At 40.1% G+C, this 19375-nt stretch overlaps 1 protein-coding gene across 4 annotated transcripts in view; it reads right to left on the reverse strand.

Annotated features, from left to right (window-relative positions):
- The window catches only part of plcb4.L (phospholipase C beta 4 L homeolog), a 119234-nt gene that overhangs the window by 67155 nt on the left and 32704 nt on the right, over window positions 1-19375 (reverse strand). For 3 of the 4 annotated variants that reach the window (XM_041562429.1, XM_041562428.1, XM_041562427.1), the window contains exons 1-3: window positions 16362-16449; window positions 15864-15920; window positions 1266-1366 (exon numbers count right to left, since the gene is read on the reverse strand). In XM_041562429.1, the coding sequence (XP_041418363.1) occupies window positions 1266-1366; window positions 15864-15920; window positions 16362-16434 (231 nt within the window). In that variant the 5' untranslated portion in view covers window positions 16435-16449. Of the gene's footprint in view, window positions 1-1265; window positions 1367-15863; window positions 15921-16361; window positions 16450-19375 lie in introns of those variants that run through there. The other variant, XM_018262489.2, reaches the window with a different exon arrangement.

Raw genomic sequence — 19375 nt, forward strand, 5'->3', positions numbered from 1 at the left:
ATGCAATTACTGGGTGGATCTGCTTTTCCTTTGCTCACGCTTTTTCTCATTATTTCCCCCGTCACAAGTAATTTTAATCAGTCCATTAAACAGTCACAAATGTTTCAAAATGCCCCTCTGCCATTACTTTGAGATATTTTAATAAAGAATATTTGTTTAGAAAAGTCTGCCAAGTAAAAGTGCAAAATGCAAAAGGGCCTGGTGCTCAGAGAACTGGCGGAAACAGAATCGTATTGTTTTTCTATCCAAAGCCTCAATAATGGTTCTGTTTTCTGCATTATTCAGCCACAAACATTTCAACATTGGGGGCACAACGGGGTGTAACAATGCAAAAAGAAGACCCCGTGGCTCTACTCAGTGAAGTTCTGAATTATATTGCCATATGATTAGGGTTAGTCTTATAAATTAGATATGATTATCTTCACCATGGTTTTGGGTCTAGGGCTGGCGTGGCCTTGGAATGACAACACTTGATATAAGACCCTGGGGTCAAGATCCAGACTGGGAATTATAATAGAAATCAAAGTCTTTTAATTCTGCATCAGAAGTAATAATCAGTTTTGTGGCTTCAGCTCCTATGAAAGATGTGACTTCACTTCCACCAGAGAAAAACCTGCATTTCTAGCCTTTTTTTCTTTTTAAGGCTTTACTTCCCCTTTAAAAATAACCAGGCGTTCCACCTTAGTGACAGCTGCTTTGTGTGGACAGCGGAGCAGATTAGTTACATCTGTATAACTGACAGGACTGGGGGTTAGTAAAGGCACCATTTGCAGATTACAAATTCCATAGGCAATTGCATGATTTATTTGTAGCTCAGCTAATGGGATAGAATTGTGTGAAGTTTATCACATTAAAGCAGAAAAGTCATATCAGTCTCACGCCTGGAGTAGGAATAGAAGATCCGGAATCCTATTACCTGCTCTGCACCTGCAGCACAGCCTGGCCACAATCACATTCTAGCATTATTATTGTTATTATTATTATTATTATTATTATTATTATTGTTATTATTATTATTACTGTTATTTATGATTGCTATTTTTAGCATTATTATTATTATTATTATTGTTGTTGTTGTTGTTGTTATTATTGTTATTATTATTATTATTATTATTATTATTATTATTATTGCTATTTTTATTATTATTATTATTATTATTTCTAATGTTATTATTGTTGTTGTTATTATTATTATCAGAGATATAAATGTGAAGAATGACTTTTATCTGCTGATGAAAATGACAAACGTGGGTTCAATGAGTTACCTCTTCATATCGGTCAAACACAGCCCCGTCCTGCATGAAGGAAGGAACAGCCTTCTGCCAATTAAATTCATACACCTTGGCCATGTTTCCTTTGGGAAATCCTGCGAGACATTGTAAAGTGTTTTATTTAAATTACACATTTAACTGACACATTATAACACAGGCAAAGCATTAGGGCACGCTATGAAGTCAATTAGGAGAATTTGCTAAATTTTACATTATGCAGAAACCATGTCCTTTATCCTGTATCCCATAGCAACCAGCTGGCAGTTCACTTTTATTGGTCAACTTATTGGTTAGCGCAAGCGTTGCCTGATGCCGGTTCAGAACCTTATGTTGCATTTGGCCATTGTCAACGTCATGGATCCTTCACTTTTCTGGGTTTATATAAAAAGTTTGGGCAGAGCTGGAACATAATGGGGGTGAGCTCAAACATTACACAGAAATCCATCCCAGCAAGTCCAGTTGTTTTTAGATTGACCTGTACTAGATACCCAGAAGATTGACTTTCTCTAATATTATTCTACAGATATATGATCTGTTATCCAGAAACCCATTATACAGAAAGCCCTGAATTAAGGGAAGGCCATCTCCCAAAGGCTTGATTTTAAGCAAATAATACCCCTTTTTTCTGTAATAAAAACAGTAACTTGTACTTGATCCCAACTAAGATATAATTAATCCTTATTGGAGGCAAAACCAGCCTATTGGCTTTATTTCATGTTTATATGATTTTCTAGTAGACTTAAGGTATGAGATCCAAATTATGGAAAGACCCGTTATCTGGAAACCCCCAGTTCCCCAGCATTCTGGATAACAGGTCTAGTACTGCCCAATAACCACTTTCAGCCAAAAAAACAGCCCCACTCTTTCTGATCTCAAATCCACTTTATCAATTTTATTAAACACACAACATGTCCCATAGACAGTTGAATACTTAGTACAGGCATGTCCACAGTCAGGCCCAGGGGGCAATTGCGGCCCGTTTTCAAATTTACACTATAGAGTCTCACCATAACCAAAAGGGAAAATAATAAGAAAGCAGATTATATCACTTGTGGCCACAGAGGAAAGAGCAGCGCAGGTGTAAAGCAAACGTTGTTACACCAGAGCAGGGAAAACCTCAATATTTAGCATGTTTAATCCCCTATTATTTGTCTAATCCAGCACTAGTCGGCTCCCAGGCGTGGCCCTTCTCACAAATCAACACAAAGCCTACGTGACAGTCAGTGCTGCTGCCGCCTAAATGAGTTTACGTGGGAAGATGGACAAATGCATTGGAGACCAGTCTCACCGAGAACTCTACTTTCATGAATGCATCTTAATTATCATTGTGTCACTGCCAATGACTTGGGAAACTTATACAGGAGAATTGTAGTAAATGGAGCTGGAAGACTGGAAACTAATAGAAGGCTGGATGGAATACAGAGCTCTGATTGGATGAGACGTTATGTTTACATAATTAGCTAAAACATGGGCACAAATCTCTACACTGTTTTGACAATAAGTTTCTTATATGACAAAGGCCTTATTAACATGTTCTCATGAATGAGGCTGAATGGTTAGTGTATTACATATTAATAATGGATCAGTCATTAGTAGACTAGTCATAGTCATTCCTATGGTCACATCCATTCATTTCATACAAACACAGAGAGACACATTAGGAATAGATTTCTCATTAGGCTGAGATTCTACTCCATTAGTTATTCCTCTACTGCACAATCTCTCGGCAATTTAATAATAATACAAATAATGGAATGACCATCGCGATTAACAAAGGGGTCCCCAAACTGCAATAATGTTATGAGGATACAAGGTGAATATGTGTCAATAATACAGTCGGGAGAGCTGGAATATCCCAGATAACAGAATGTTTTTTGAGTTATCGCCATAAGCAGCACCAGTGCCGGCGTTTATGCGTCACCCCCAAATGTTATGGGATGGTATCAGTGCAGAGGGAATGTAACAGATAAACTGTGATTCCAAATACCAATTTGTAAAGAATAACTTAAACTGATCCACAATGCTGGGGCCTAAGGTTATCCATACAGGCCTGGATATGTGGAAAGGCCACCTAGCGAGGCAGGATTTTAAGGGGGGGGCGGCATGATGCGCAACCACACCCACACTGGTTCAAAAACACTGAGGATGCGCTGGAGATATAAATTTCCCATGCACCAATCCCCGTTGCTCCTGTCTAGATGATGAAAATTTGCACAGATAAAGGGGAAGGGACAGGGCGACAAACAGCAGTGGGCCTAGGGGTGCCCACAATGTAAATCCAGCCCTGTTTCCATAACCTGGATCTCCATACCTTGAGTCTAAAAAACATTTAAACAATAAATAAACCCAATAGGATTAGTTTGCCACCAATACAGATTCATGCAGCTTTGTTATTAACTCCCACCATTAAAGTCACTGGAAATGCGCCCACATATATATACTCATCAGCGCCGATTCTAATTAATGCGCCGCCTGAGGCGATTCCTTCAATGCCGCCCCCCTCGCCGGCAGGAACACTATTGCGAAGAGCGCAGTTGCGATCTCTAGCAATAGTAAAGCTGAATTTCCGGTTTAAAAAACGGCAATTCGGCTCTTAAAGGTACCAGGATTGGCTTTTTGCCGTCCCTGGATACTCATATAGATCTCAGAATATCCCAGAAACAAGAAGGGAACACCACTGGGGGCACGGCCAGGGCCATTGCAGGTTGTGACAAAGACACAACCAAAGACATCTAAAAAGCATGTACTTTCAGCTAGAACTTTAAATCACATTCACACCCAGCAGAACAGCAGAAGCCTTTCCTTTCTATCAGAGATGATTTCTAATCATGTTCATATCTACAGTCATACCCAGAACATTCACATATTTACTTTCACTGTTTTACCTGCAAGCAGCAGACACAAACTTTGGCCCCAATATATGTCACTGTAAACAATAAGCTCTACTTTTAGATTGTAAGCTTGCCTGGCCAGGCCACCCCTTTCCTCTTGTATCAGGTATTGGTTGTTATTGTATGTAAATATGAATGTTCAGTGTATACACCCTTATATTGTACAGCGTTGTGGAATATGTTTATAAATAGGGTATAATAATAATAATAATAATAATAGTGATGTACAATGGTACCACACACACACAGAAGATGTGGGGAAGATCGGATTGTGGATGAAGATGGAAGAGAGAGAGGGAGTGACGAAATCCCACAATCAGCGCAGCCAGGGCTATAGATCTCTACAGGGCACCAATGAATTGCCATTGAATGGGAAAGAGTCAAATATGTCGGAGGAATTTTGTGCCGGGAAGCAAATCTTTAATGAATTATCCTCATTGTTTAAAGAACAGCTGAAAAAATGTGAAACCTTCCAGCAGGCACAAAGGAATGTTGTTCTTTCATCTGATTATACAACATTCACAAAAATACGGACTTTTACATAACGCCGGGGTAATTGGGAAGGAAATATATATATATATCTCTTCTCCATGGCCATCTATGGTGTGTTCATCTTCCTTGACTGAAACAAAAAACTAATTGCCTTCTGGCTGGGAGCTCGTTCTCCAAAGAGGTTAAACCTGGAACTGAAAGCGTAAAATCTCTCTGTTGTCTTCCAATTCCTGAACAAGATGAGAGACCGCCGAGCAGAGATTTGTGGATTAGACATAGCGAGACACCATGAGCTGGGAAAATACAACCTGTAGGAAAACACCCTTCACCCTTTATTACCTCTTATAAATAGAATGAAAGGTATAAAGACATAGCTTACTCAATGCATTCTCCAGGAATACATTTTCTATACAATTGCATCTGTTCAAATGGGAGCTGCCACATTGTTTGCCCAGGGGGAGGGATTCCTAATAAACAGAATCACAGAGTGGCTATACAGTGTTTTCTCTTGCTTTCTATATAACATGCTGCTGCATGGGAAGATGTACAGAATCCATGCAAATATTCAGCAAATAATTCTTCTTGTTGGGCAATAATTCCTGCTTTATATTTCCCTGCCTTTTAAAGATAAACCCAAGGACTTGGAGAAACTTGCATCACTCATGTGTTAGTCTCCATGAAGAAGTGGCTATTAGATGAAAGGGAATCTGGGTAGCCCATAGATTGGGAAACAGTTGTATATGAGGAACCAGTTCCAATAGGGATGTGTTGAATGGTCTGAGATGTAGAAGAGAAGGAGAAGGTCAAGTCTTTAGGGTTAGATTAGCCTACCAGAGTACCAAGTGGTACTGAGCCTAAGAGAATCCCAATAAACCCATTAAATGTGGGACTTCTGTATATAAACATCTATACCATCTGACACTATCTATACCTTAAACTGGCCACAGACACAAAGATCCGATCGTGCAAATCAACGTACGATCAGACTTCCCCATCTCCAGACCTGCCACTAACCATCAGATGAAATAAAGTAGTAAAAGAAGAGATGAGCCGATGTTCTGCCCCTGACAGTAATCGTATGAAAGTTATGTCTGACCAAAGCTGGTGACAGTCACTGATATTGTCAGATCAGCAATACACGCAGAGATATTATCCACAGCCGACAGAAATCTTTTAACCTGTCCAATCTACCAAACAACCAATCTCCGCCGGACGGAAATTGTCGGGACTCTCCACACAAGGTCTGAAAACCGTACGAATCCTCGATTCATGCGATCAGATCTTTGCATCTATGGCCAACTTTACTCTTGTGAGAGTGGGGCAAGAGTATCAGGTCAGACCCTACAAGACCAATTCTGACATATAAGGTGCATAGTCGATCTGAGAGATTTTATCAAAAGGGAAGAAGAACACATTAGTGACATTATGATCCATGAACAAGATGTTTTTAGATCTTTTACTTGTAGATTAAACCTCCCCGCTCACCCCACTACAATCCGGTACAATTATAGAACACAGTTTTAAGAAGAGCACAACTGAGAACTATTCTAACAAATCAACTTGTGCTTTCACCACATTGTGATTTTTATCAGATTCATCAGATTATTTGAACTGAAAATGGACCAAACCACACTTAGTAGTAACCACACTTCCAGTAGAGAAAGGGAATTAAGGGCAGAGACACACGGACAGATTCGGGGAGATTAGTCGCCCGGCGACAAATCTCCTCTTCTTTGTGACGACTAATATCCCCGAAATGCCTCCCGCCGGCTTGTGAGGCAACTTCGGGTGACTTTGGAAAACGAAGCGCTCCGAGTGCCATCTCATCTGAGATTTGCATTCTAGCCAGCGGGAAGCCAGTTTGGGGAGATTAGTCACCCCGAAGAAAAGGAGATTTTACGTCGGGCGACTAATCTCCCGAATCTGACCGTGTGTCTCTGCCATTAGAGCACATGAAATCTTCTCTGTAAAACAGAAAAGCTGATGGCACACTAGAAGATTATTTGCCCCCAGTAAATCTTCTCTACCACGGACGACTAATCTCCTGCCACGTGAGGACACTTCAGGCAATTTAGGAAAAACGAAGTGAGGCATATGTTTTCCCTCCAGCGATTTACATTATTGCCGGTGGTAAAGAATTTGCAGGTGATTAGTCACAAATGATTTCTCATTTTTTTCAGCTGATATCCACTGTCAGGAACCAGGACAGGCGTTTTAGAAGAGGAACAATCCTGGTGTAGCACCCCTACCTACATCTAACAAATTTGCTATTAGTTAAAGGGGTGTGGGAAATGTGGATAATGGGTGTGGCAATGCAGATAAAAGGAGGGATCTGTGCGCATAAGCTTGGCCAATAAGGTCTCAGTAAGGTTTCATTTGTATGGCTTCTCCTTTAACACCCAATGAGGTGTGAATACAAGCTGAGTTCCCTCAACATCTCTTTCCTTTGCTTTTATTAATATGAGAGCCAAATCAGGGATGAGATATTCTTCCCAGACACAAGTCGTGTGAATTGCTCTTCTGAGAGATAAATGTTAAGCAGAGTATATTTCCCCCACAGAGAACATGTGAGCTGGTAATGCCATGACTTGGTCTCCTCTGAAGCAGATCCTTTGCTCAAGTCCTACTCCTGTTTCCCTGAATTATATCCGACAGACTGAGAGCTGTGCTGTTTGCCGACTGCTAAATACCAATATTACACATGCAGCAAATTGAATATTATTATAGTTTTCATTTACTGTAAATCCCCTCCCTTCGCTCAAACTCATGTCTGGCATTTCCCCAGTTTCATGATTTGCTCAGGGTTGGAAAAGGTGTAATTTAATAACTAGCGGTGCTCAAACACTTGGCGTAAATTTCCTTGGATTTACATAAGATTTAAATTACAGCCTAAACAATACTCTCATGATCACAAATTCACCTACTTAAAAGGTCACCAATGGGGAGATCTTCAAGATAATCGACAACAATTACAAAGCTCCCTTTTCTAAGAAACCGGTCAAGCCACGTAATGTGATATTCAGCAGGGGGTTCGTCTCTCTTAATGACTCATTTTTACAGCTTCTTTATTACATATGTTACTATATATTGCTTTTCAGGCTTAGAATCCATCACTTCAAACTTTGTAAGATGCTCCAGTGAATATATATTGCCTTCCATACAAAGAAAATATACCCCTAGTATGTGAGTCGGATCAAGGGACAGGCTCTTGTCTGTACTCGTTGGGGCAGGGCACCATTTCCTAACCACTAAGTACTGATGACAAAAGATAATACTGTGTTGGACTCAATATCAGCCAACATAATATGAGACCGGCCACATACGGAAGTGCTTAGGCAATAGCAGCCACAATATACTGTATTATTTGTGATGTTTCTTAAAATAAAGAAGAGAAGGGAAAGTAGAAAGGTGAGACTGCAGCTCAAGTCTTGTTACCGGAAACCTGAAAGAATAAACTGGGACACAGGCCCCTCAACAAAAGCAGCAAGAAAACTGAGAACTTGTTAAAGGAATATGAAAAAGTAGCAAAAATGCAACTATCAGAGGGTATCAGAAACAGCCAAAGGGGAAATAATCCACCCATATCTACAACAATGCAACGAAAAAGGAAAGGCTCAAACATTTTAACATTAACAAAAGTGAGCAGGGCCAATAACATATTGGTCATAGAGAAGTAAAAGAAATAATGCAGTTGCTGAATGAGCTGTATAGTCTTATAGGACCATGGCTGTATTATCATCCAGTGAGTGGGTTGTGGGTGTATAGAGGAACATAGAGAGGTGAGTGGGCTGTGGGTTTATGGAGGAACAAAGAGAGGTGAGTGGTTTGTGGGTGTATAGAGGAACATAGAGAGGTGAGTGGGCTGTGGGTGTATAGAGGAACATAGAGAGGTGAGTGGGCTGTGGGTGTATAGAGGAACATAGAGAGGTGAGTGGGCTGTGGGTTTATAGAGGAACATAGAGAGGTGAGTGGGCTGTGGGTTTATAGAGGAACATAGAGAGGTGAGTGGGCTGTGGGTTTATAGAGGAACATAGAGAGGTGAGTGGGTTATGGGGTAATGGAGGAACATAGATAAAGGCCTGGATTTGTTGTGAGGCCACGAAGGCCTGGGCCTAGGGAGGTATAAATTAAGAGGCAGTATGGGGCCCATCCACACTGGTAGTTAGCGTGGTTCTGGAGCGCAAAGCTCTGATACGAAAAGAATGCGCATGCACAATGCTGTAGGAGGGAGGGGGAGCCACAGGACACTGGCCTCCAGGAACCCTCGGGGTGAAATTAGTCCCTGCTGACATATATTACAATGGGGCCCAAAGGCATTTCTGTATTACCCACCGCTCTTTCATTTTTCATGAACCACTTCTTCCACCCAAAGTCCTCTTAGTCCCTGGTCCAGCCCTGTGTCCCCCACTCCCTATACAATAATAGTAAATGTCTCTTTTATTATATGAGGCTACTATTTATTGATTATAGTCAGTTCCATATAGATTGTTCACTAGGTTGATAGATCTGGGACTAAATAGTCAGTTGTGTTGCGGGTTTTTAGTTTTTTAATGGGAAAATCACAGGTTGTGAGAGTTGGAAGTTGTGTTTCTAATGCTAATCTTAATAAATACACGTGCTCCTCAACAATGCATGCTTTTTCTCTATACTCTCTATACCCATGATTGTGTGGCCATATACAACTCTGATTCCAACATAACATTTGCTCATGACATTGCAGTGCTGGGCTTTATCTCCAATAATGATGAGTCAGCTTATAAAGTGGAGAATCTAGTCTCATGGTGTCAAGAGAATTCTCTTTATTTAAATATCAGCAAAACTAAGGCGTTGTTGGTGGACTTTAGTCGGAAACAGAAGAGGTGTTACTCCAAACTTACTATTGGTGGAGCTTAAGTAGAGAGGGTAAGTAGTTTTAAATATCTAGGGGTCCACATTTCTGAGAACCTGACATGGTCTGAATATATTCGAGCCCAGTCTAAGAAGGTCAGGCAGAGGCTCTATTATTTAAGAAAAGTGGAGTTCCAGCAGGAATTTAAAAGGCTTTCTATACTGGTGCTGTGGAGAGTGTTCTGCCATAGAATATCATCTCATGGTTTGGGAATTGTGGGGTACAATGTTGTAATGATTTACAGTGGGTGATACGCGTGGCAGAGCGTTGCACTGGATTCACTTTACCATCACTATCAGGGTCGGACTGGGGGGGGGGGTCAGGGCCCACCGGGCTGACACATCATTCAGAATTATTAAGGATAGAACTCATCCTTGTAATTAACTGTTTGATTTACAGGAATGGGAGCCGTTATCCAGAAACCCATTATCCAGAAAGCTCTGAATTACGGAAAGGCCGTCTCCTTTAGACTTACTTTTATCCAAACTATCCAAATTATTAAAAATGATTTCGCTTTTATGTATAAAAATAAAACTGTAGCTTTTACTTGATCCCAACTAAGATATAATTAATCCTTATTGGGGGCAAAACCAGTCTATTGGCTTTATTTCATGTTTATATGATTTTCTAGTAGACTTAAGGTATGAAGATCCAAATTACAGAAAGACCTGTTATCCTGGAAAAATCCAGGTCCTGAGCATTCTGGATAACAGGTCCCATACCTGTAATAATAAAACAGTCGCTTGTACTTGATCCCAACTAAGATATAATTAATCCTTATTGGAGGCAAAACCAGCCTATTGGGTTTATTTCATGTTTATATGATTTTCTAGTAGACTTAAGGTATGAAGATCCAAATTACAGAAAGACCTGTTATCCTGGAAAAATTCAGGTCCTGAGCATTCTGGATAACAGGTCCCATACCTGTAATAATAAAACAGTCGCTTGTACTTGATCCCAACTAAGATATAATTAATCCTTATTGGGGGCAAAACCAGTCTATTGGCTTTATTTCATGTTTATATAATTTTCTAGTAGACTTAAGGTATGAAGATCCAAATTACAGAAAGACCTGTTATCCTGGAAAAATCCAGGTCCTGAGCATTCTGGATAACAGGTCCCATACCTGTAATAATAAAACAGTCGCTTGTACTTGATCCCAACTAAGATATAATTAATCCTTATTGGAGGCAAAACCAACCTATTGGCTTTATTTCATGTTTATATGATTTTCTAGTAGACTTAAGGTATGAAGATCCAAATTACAGAAAGACCTGTTATCCTGGAAAAATTCAGGTCCTGAGCATTCTGGATAACAGGTCCCATACCTGTACTACATTTTATTTATTATAAATTTAGCATGTATTGTTTAATACATTGCACTTGTCATTGTTTATTGTATTATTGCACTATTTTTATGTGCGCGTATATTGTTATTTAGAAAATGATCAGATTGTACTTGTATAACTTTATATGTGACAAATAAAGGAATCTATGTATCAGAATTGCAGTAAGATTTGAGGAGATAAATGGGGAGCTGTGTTTTCTCATGTGGGGTGTTATCTGTCATAGGGTTACTGTAATTCCCGTATCATAGAAGAGCTGCTGAGCTGCATCACTGTCCCACCATTGTATGTGAGTCTTTATACTGACAAATCCTTCATCCCATCTCTCCTACATTTATTTCAGTTCTATAAAGAATACAAAGTATATGACATAAATATACAGAAATTTGTATGAGTTTTTTTACTGTCATACGTTTTCCCCCGTTCCTCTCTATACACAGGCCCCTGTACAAAGCACTCTCCTATCATCTACACTCACAATAAATGCCTTTCCACCGCCATATTGATTTCAAAGTAGCAGTGAAACGATACAAACGCATGACATGTGTTCCTTCAATTTATTAGCAAATTGTAACTGTAAAAAGACATTGATCCCGATTGTCGACCAAACCCAAACAAAACCCTCTGAGCATTTAACCCTGTGATCAGCAGAGAGAAAACACCACAAAACGCTGCACATTCAGGACCCACAATGAAACACAGATCAATAATAATCAATAATAAGCTGCAACTGAGATTCATGCCCACACTGGCCTGTCCCTCTCTAATTATTATAGAGACTAATCCACTGTCATTATCATGAAACTATAACTGAATATTACACGTTAATAAGAGCCATATATACTCACTAACTAAAAATACATCACAACATGCACCGGTTTTACACAGACACAGAGAGAACAAACGTACAACTACAGACACATAATTATATGATAGAGAGAGATAATGAATAGATAGATAGAGAGAGAGAGAGAGAGAGAGAGAGAGAGAGAGAGAGAGAGAGAGATAATAGATAGATAGATAGATAGATAGATAGATAGATAGATAGATAGATAGATAGATAGATAGATAGATAGATAGATAGATAGATAGATAGATAATGGATAGATGATAGATAATAGATAGATAGATAGATAGATAGATAGATAGATAGATAGATAGATAGATAGATAGATAGATAGACACAGACAGACAGACAGACAGACAGACAGACAGATAGATAGATAATAGATAATAGATAGATAGATAGATAGTAGATAGATAGATATAAAGATAGATCATTAGATGATAGATAAATAAACAAGTGCCTCAAGCACAAGCTCGTCAGTCACATTCAGAGTGTCAGTGCCCAATGCTAATATAATCAGAACTGTACCTGTATTTTCATGAGATGACACAATCCATTCAAAGCACTTAGTGAATGAACAGCCTCAGGTGTTGCCTTTGTATTGTGTGTGTGAGTTCCTGAGTCTATTCATTCACAAAAGCTGTCTCCGGATCTCGGCACAGAACTATATGATGGATAATATCTTATTATGAATATTATAGCTAACGAGTGTTCACTGCTGTCACTGAATGTCTATAGTACAGAATGATTTGCATCTGAGTTGTATTTTGTATCCCATACAGAGTCACATCAAACAATTATTGTCTGGCCCGGGTCACACTGAGCAATGAGAGAAGCAGAGGATTTCCTGGTGGAGCCAAGTCCTAGTGATCCTCAGCCTCAACAGCACATTTCCACTATAAGCCTATATAAATACATATATTATTTGTATATTTAATTGTTTTGAGAATGGCTCAGGGGGGAAGATTCTCTAGGGAATCCAGCACAAAACTCTGCCTGGATCATCATCTTATTGGCCAATCAATTCCCCTATTCTTGATTAAATACTGTGTGATGTACAAGGAATACAAGAAGCCTGGGCAAGCAGCTTACACTCTAACACAACAACAGATAATGCTGCTGCATGTGGTATAACAATGAATCCTCCATATTTTCTCCCCAGTTTCTAACGTTCATCTGCTACAAGTGAAAAGCTTTGAAGAAGACAATGAAGTGAAGAGTTAAGCTGACTATACATGGGCTGATAAAAGCTGCCGACAGACCCAGTCGCTGCTTATTGGCCCATGTGTGGGGCCTTCCGACGAGCTTCCCCAATCAATATCCAAAAGTCCGACAGATGTCTATTGGGTAAGATTCGTCGATGCAGTCCCACGATCTGACAGTCCGTATTGGCAGCATTATGATATCAGATAAGTCCGATATTGCCCATCTCAATGTGGACATATGGGGTAGAGATCCAATCGTTTAGCGAAATTGCCAAATGAGCGTATCTCTGGTTGTATGGCCACCTTAAGTGGTTGGGGAATTCACTGAAATAATGTCTGCTCATAGTCCGTAAAGTAAAATACCAACCATAATGCAGTATATTGAGCCAGATTTCCAGATTGTTTGAAAATGTATAACATCAGTCTGCTTCACACAACTATACACAAATTTTCTAGAATCATCTGAATTTGACATTTCCTATTCTTTTTCTATCCCTAGCCCAGGGCCATCATGGATCCCCCAGTCTGATTAAAGATTTCATAAACTTCAATGTATGATATAATAATTTTAATTCAATGAACATGCTATATGAGAAATAATCGTCCCACTACATATAATAATAATTGGGCAGCAAAGCTCCAGCCTAAGGTTCCTCCACCAGTTCCATGGCCCGAGCAATTGAGCTTCAACCTTACAGCAAAGAAGATAAATTAGTCACATCTACATCTCAATAACAACAAGGAAATCATCATTTCCATAATAAAACAGTGACACATGGGCAGAGAACATGACAAAAGTGAATCCCAGAATGTGGAAAATAATTCCTGGAACAATTACTGAACATTATGAATGGCAAGAGAATTGGGGAGGATTCACGATGCTTGAATTTTATTTGCTTACTGGGTAGAAAACAATCAGATGCGGCTCCAGTGTGACATCACTAATCTCCATGGAAACAATGTAAGAATGGCTGCTTGTCACATCCACACGGTGGATAAAAGGTAATGCTGAGAAAGGCCTCGCAGATTTCCTGACACTCCACCCGGCCGCAGAGTGGGGCTTTATTGTGTCGGCAGAAAATGCAGCTGCTGCAAAGTCTGTCCTGCTACAGTATATGCTAGAACTGCAGTGCCCATGCATTGGATCAAACACAAGCCACTTCTTTTCTGACTAACTGATTCTTCAATGTCTCTAATGCACCAGCTTTTCTTTTTGGGGGAGGCGGGGACCCCAAGGTTCTTTACTAACCTGCTATTATTCTCACTTTACACTCTAGGGAACATCCACTTACATTAAGCAAAGTCAAATTTCAGACATAATTGTTTTTCCCCAAGAATTCATGTATCATTTCATAATAAGGGCATTGAATCTGACACAATTGCACTGAATCTGGCGCAACCACATCCAATTTGTCAAAATGGACGCAATTGTGCAAATATTTTAGAAGTCTCTCTGGTAGTCGGGTACGAGTGACATCCACACCTAATTCTTTAGGTGCAATTGGTGAGGAGCGCTGAGGGGACCCTGGAGCACATTTGGACTTAGGACCCATAAGGTTAATAGCCCCTATGGCTTTAAATCCCTACAGGTTCAGTTCCCTTAGTTGCTGGGCAGAAGGGAATGTCTGTATGTAAGTTCATCTCCATATGAATGCTATTGGCTAGCAGGTAGAGTGACCACTTCCTGCCTCACTTTGGTACAGTGCTGGGAAAGGAGTGACACTTCCTCTTTGCCTTCCACCTTAGCAACAGGGTGGGTGCCTGCTTTGGGCCTGAGCCCAGTTAACTTTTATGTTATAGAAGGGCCAATTATAAACAACTTTTGCTACTCATTGCTACTTTTTATTCCTCATTTTTATATTCAGTCCGCACCTATTCATATTCCAGTCTCTTATTCAAATCAGTGCATGGTTACAAGGGGGATTTAGACCTCAAATAATAAAAAATAAAAACCAGTTGCAAATTGTCTCAGAATATCCTGTTCATTTAAAGGTGAACAAACCCTTTAAGTCGAGGTACAGGGCTTGTGAATGAGGCATTAGATGGTGGCAGGTGTAGCTCCTGTAATAGTAAACTCTAGGAGTGAGGGTTGAGCTGGAGAAGAGAAGTTCTGAGCTCCAAAATAGGAGTGGCAGTTTGGAGGTATCTCTCCCAGGACATATTGCCTGTAGTGTAGGGATCCCAGCGGAGAGGGAATCAGGATAGAGGATTTCCCTGAGGTGATCCTCAGGGAATTTATTTTCCCATATGACCTATGGGATTGATACCATTGGTTCAACATTTTAACAGGTGTAATATCGTTTATTTCCTTAGGAGAATAAATGGAAGATAGAGCAGTGTTAGAAGCACATTTTCATGTCTCCCATGTCTGATAACTGCTAATCAAATGAATCTGGATGCTAGATAGTCCAGCACAGCTACAAAAACATTAACATGCCAAAAATCCCCCCCCCCCCCGTGCATAATAATGTTTCAATGTTTCATTGAATATTTAGGGTTATGTCACACCAGTGGCCCCTGGCTACTCATAGACTTGTCCAAGAGCAGAGATCACACTCTTCTTCATTGCCATTAATTCTAAGTAGGCTTCACTTATTAAATCTGATGTAGCCGTAAGTTATATAGCCATGGTGGGGATGTTGAGGAAACTAGTTCAACTGCCCCATTGTGCCCAATGTCCAGTGTTGACTTGACAAGCAACAATTTGTATTTGACACAGGCATCTCTCAAACTTCAAGCATGAATAATAATAAGCATGAATGATAATAATAATAATAACCATGAATAACACAATGAACCCCAAGTGGGCTTATGGGGAGTCCCTTTGAACACATGTTGTCATTAGGGGCAGTGGAGAAGAAGCAAATTGTGCCATAGATTAGATGTAACACTAAAACGGAAAATAAAATATGTTTCTACTTACCAACGAGGACTTGAACAGCTTGAGAAGAGCCGGCAGGTTTAACCCCAAAACTGTGACCTGAAATACAAAGACATGAAAGAAACATTAGAAATCCAGGGGACATGAAATCCTCAGTTTAGTTAGTGTTTCGTTTCTAGTGGGGTGTTAGTTGATCTAAACAGGGCTCTGCACATGATGGGACATGGGGTACAGCAGGGATTTCTATTCACAAAGCAGAGACCAGTGTCATTTCTGAGCCACACACAATGGAAACCTGCAGTAGCCTGGTGCACCCCAATGTGCCCCACAACAGCCATTTACCATTCAGGAACCTGAGAAGCAGCCCCCCTATTGGGAAAGGAATCTGTTAACCAACCTATTTCCATTATGGCAATGAGAATGACTGAGTGCTACTGCTTCTAACAACTAATATCTGAATTCAGAAAACAAAAAACTTAGATATTCCCAAGGACATGGACTTTAGAAAATGGTTTAGCTAAAATAAAACATGACAAGTACTTAGTACAACGCTCTCCATTCGTCTGCACTTCGGTGTATTTAGGAGCGAGGCACAATCTGCATATTTGGCCATTTCTGCGCCTGGGTTGGTGTTCCAGTATAATCCAGTTGCTGTGCGGCGCTTGATCTCTTAATGCAGCTGAAAAGATGAAAATGAAGTTGGACAAGCATGGAAGATGCCGGGGCACAGCCTGCCCACAAAACAAGCAATTCTGCAAAAGCCTTTTCTGCTTTTCATGCTCACTCTCTGGATACATCCATGGCTCTGTATTTAGCAAACCTCTGATTTATTCTGACTCGAACAAGGTACACTCTCGTATACGCTACCCTTTGCTAAAACAAACAGACAAAAATACATGAAAAACACAACCTTAGCAGAATGTTTTTTTAAATAATTTGCCAAAATAGTTTTTCATTCAGCAAAAAAGAACCAATTTATTTTCATTAAATTGAAGGGCAAACAAAAATTTTATTCATATGACCCAGAAAAACTCTAAAAAATTGCAGAATCCCATGCGCTGGCTGCACATTGAACAATCCCTGACCAACCTTAAATTTATATTGTGGTTCCTCTAGCACAGAACTCAAGCTCCGAGTTTTGGGCACAGTTCATATAAAGTGCTCCACCATGGGGTGCTGAACTGATCAACTTTGCCACCACTACTTTATACGCTGGACAACGAGCGATACATCCAAAAAGCATAGGAAAAAGTGCACTGCCCTAGAAAAAACTGGAAGGTATTGCACAGGGAGCTGTAACTGAAGTTCAATGCGGTTGTTGGACTTGTGAAGTACAGGATTCATAATCTACAAGACACAGTAAAAAGGGCATAGTTTGCCTTTAGATCACTGTTTTGTATCTGCAAAGACCTGTCTATGTTGGACTGTTATAAAGACGAATGAAACGAATGTAATGTTCTCCAGAATCAATACTTTCTTCATACTTTTCTCATAACCATAATATTTTTCTACAAATCAAAGTGAATCTGTAATGCTATATGGAAGTCAATGTGTAGCTACAAGGATTTATTCACTCAGATGGCAGTTTTCATTGCTTTAAAGTGCCAGAAAAGTGCCAGCTAGACCCATTCAGGCTCAGGCACATGCCACTTACACAAGTCACTGCCGCTGGTACATTGGAAAAGAAAGTCAGCGAGTTAAAAAAACAAATCTGTGTTTAACAGCTCTGATTTCAATCTATGCTGATTTGATTGGAAGGAAAAGTGCAGGACATGCCAATCCTTATTATGGGTATTCATAGATTGTGTTTGTTTTCCACATGCTTTAAATTGTGTGTTTTGAAACTTTCACTCCGACAGGAAAGCAAATCTTGCCGCATGCCATCTGTCATTGTCAGTATAAAGCCGACCATGCGCAACTGCACAGCATTCTACAATGTGGGGGTACAGGGGATACTAGTGCTTGATACTGGGGGTTCAGTCATGAGGCCACTTGGCACAGGAGAATTGGCATGAACCCTAATGGAGTAGATTTCATCTGAAAGGGCAAACTTCCGTTTCTTTAACTGGAGGCTCAGTTATTATTGTGTATGCGAGGGCAGCAGAGGTGACAGCTAGAGGTGACAGCTAGAGGTGACGGCTAGAGGTGGAGGCTTGAGCTCGACATAGACAATAAGCATTCATTATTGGTTTTCTGCTGCCTCAGGCACAAGAATAGACTGGTTCCATCCGGTTTGAATATTTAATTTTGGGAAAAATATTGCTGTTTGGGAAAAACTGTAGTTCTACATTCATCCAGCCATTTTCTGCACTTGTATAGGGGTGCTCTCTCCATACAGTATAGCAATTATAAATACTCTTCATCAGTGATCTTTTTTTCAGAAACCTACAGATAAATCAGTGTTTTGCTGAGGCAACCAAAGCCTGGGTTTGCAAATGACCTCCTAATATTCCTGAATGCCATTGGTTCCCACACAAGAGGGGGTTCAGCCTGAAGGTCAGTTTGACTACAGCCTCTCACTCTCATATAATATAGGAGATATTTGATGGAGAACTAGAAAACGTGCGCAGTATCATTCACAGTCATATAACTGATCTGCAAAATTGCATTAGATCTTTTTACATATTCATTTCTCAATTTGTATTCTGTTGGGTTCCATTGGTAGGAATCCTTTCAGCTGTCATGCTTCAATGGCTTTGGTATTCGTTACACTATGAAGGTTAATAACTCGGCCACATTCCATGCAGCGTCGCAGGGTCTTTGCTTGTCTTTGCAAATACCAGCTATGTCTGGGAAATATTAGTAATTAACAAATATCTGCATGATGTGGCAACGGCTTGCAGAGATAATATGGAGAGGACTGTCAGTCAAAAATTAACAGCCCAAAATACAACCATCACCTCTCTAGGGGCCCAGTGGAGTGTCAGCTGAAATATTCACTTGGCTTCCCAGTGACACAGTCTTTAAGATGTTTTGTACTAGAAATCCCTGTCTTTTCATTTCATTCACCAGCAGCCAATGGCAACGAACCTTCCTGAACCACAGACAACACTTCTTCTTCAGTTTTGTGCAGCGCAGGGAAATACTTTACCAATATTGGATAAAAAATACACGGTTGATTAAATCCTAAAATGATTCCACACCTGGCTGAATCCTAGACCAGATCCTTATTTACGAAACCCGAATAATAAATATGGGACAGCATCAGCCTACGTTGTTTAGTGGAGGCTGAGTAGATCCGTTGCATTACAGGTTTTTGCATTGGTTTTATATTGGATTTCTAATGGAAGATTTGAGCTCTATAGAGACAATCACTTTCACTGAATATTTCAGATTAATTTGAGGGTTGCATCAGTTCTATGCCACATTGATCAGTTACCCAGTTAATTGCAATCTCTGTGGTGCCAATGAGGGTCAATGTGATTAGTAAGGAAACAGTTTGATGTATATCCGCCATTACATTTTCAGTGGAACAAATCAGTCATCGGGAAAGTGGTAAATACTTGTGACCCATGTTATACATCTGCCTGTGTTTTAATTATGGCCTATGGCCT

This window comes from Xenopus laevis, chromosome 5L, assembly GCF_017654675.1.
Source record: "Xenopus laevis strain J_2021 chromosome 5L, Xenopus_laevis_v10.1, whole genome shotgun sequence".
NCBI lineage: Eukaryota > Metazoa > Chordata > Amphibia > Anura > Pipidae > Xenopus > Xenopus laevis.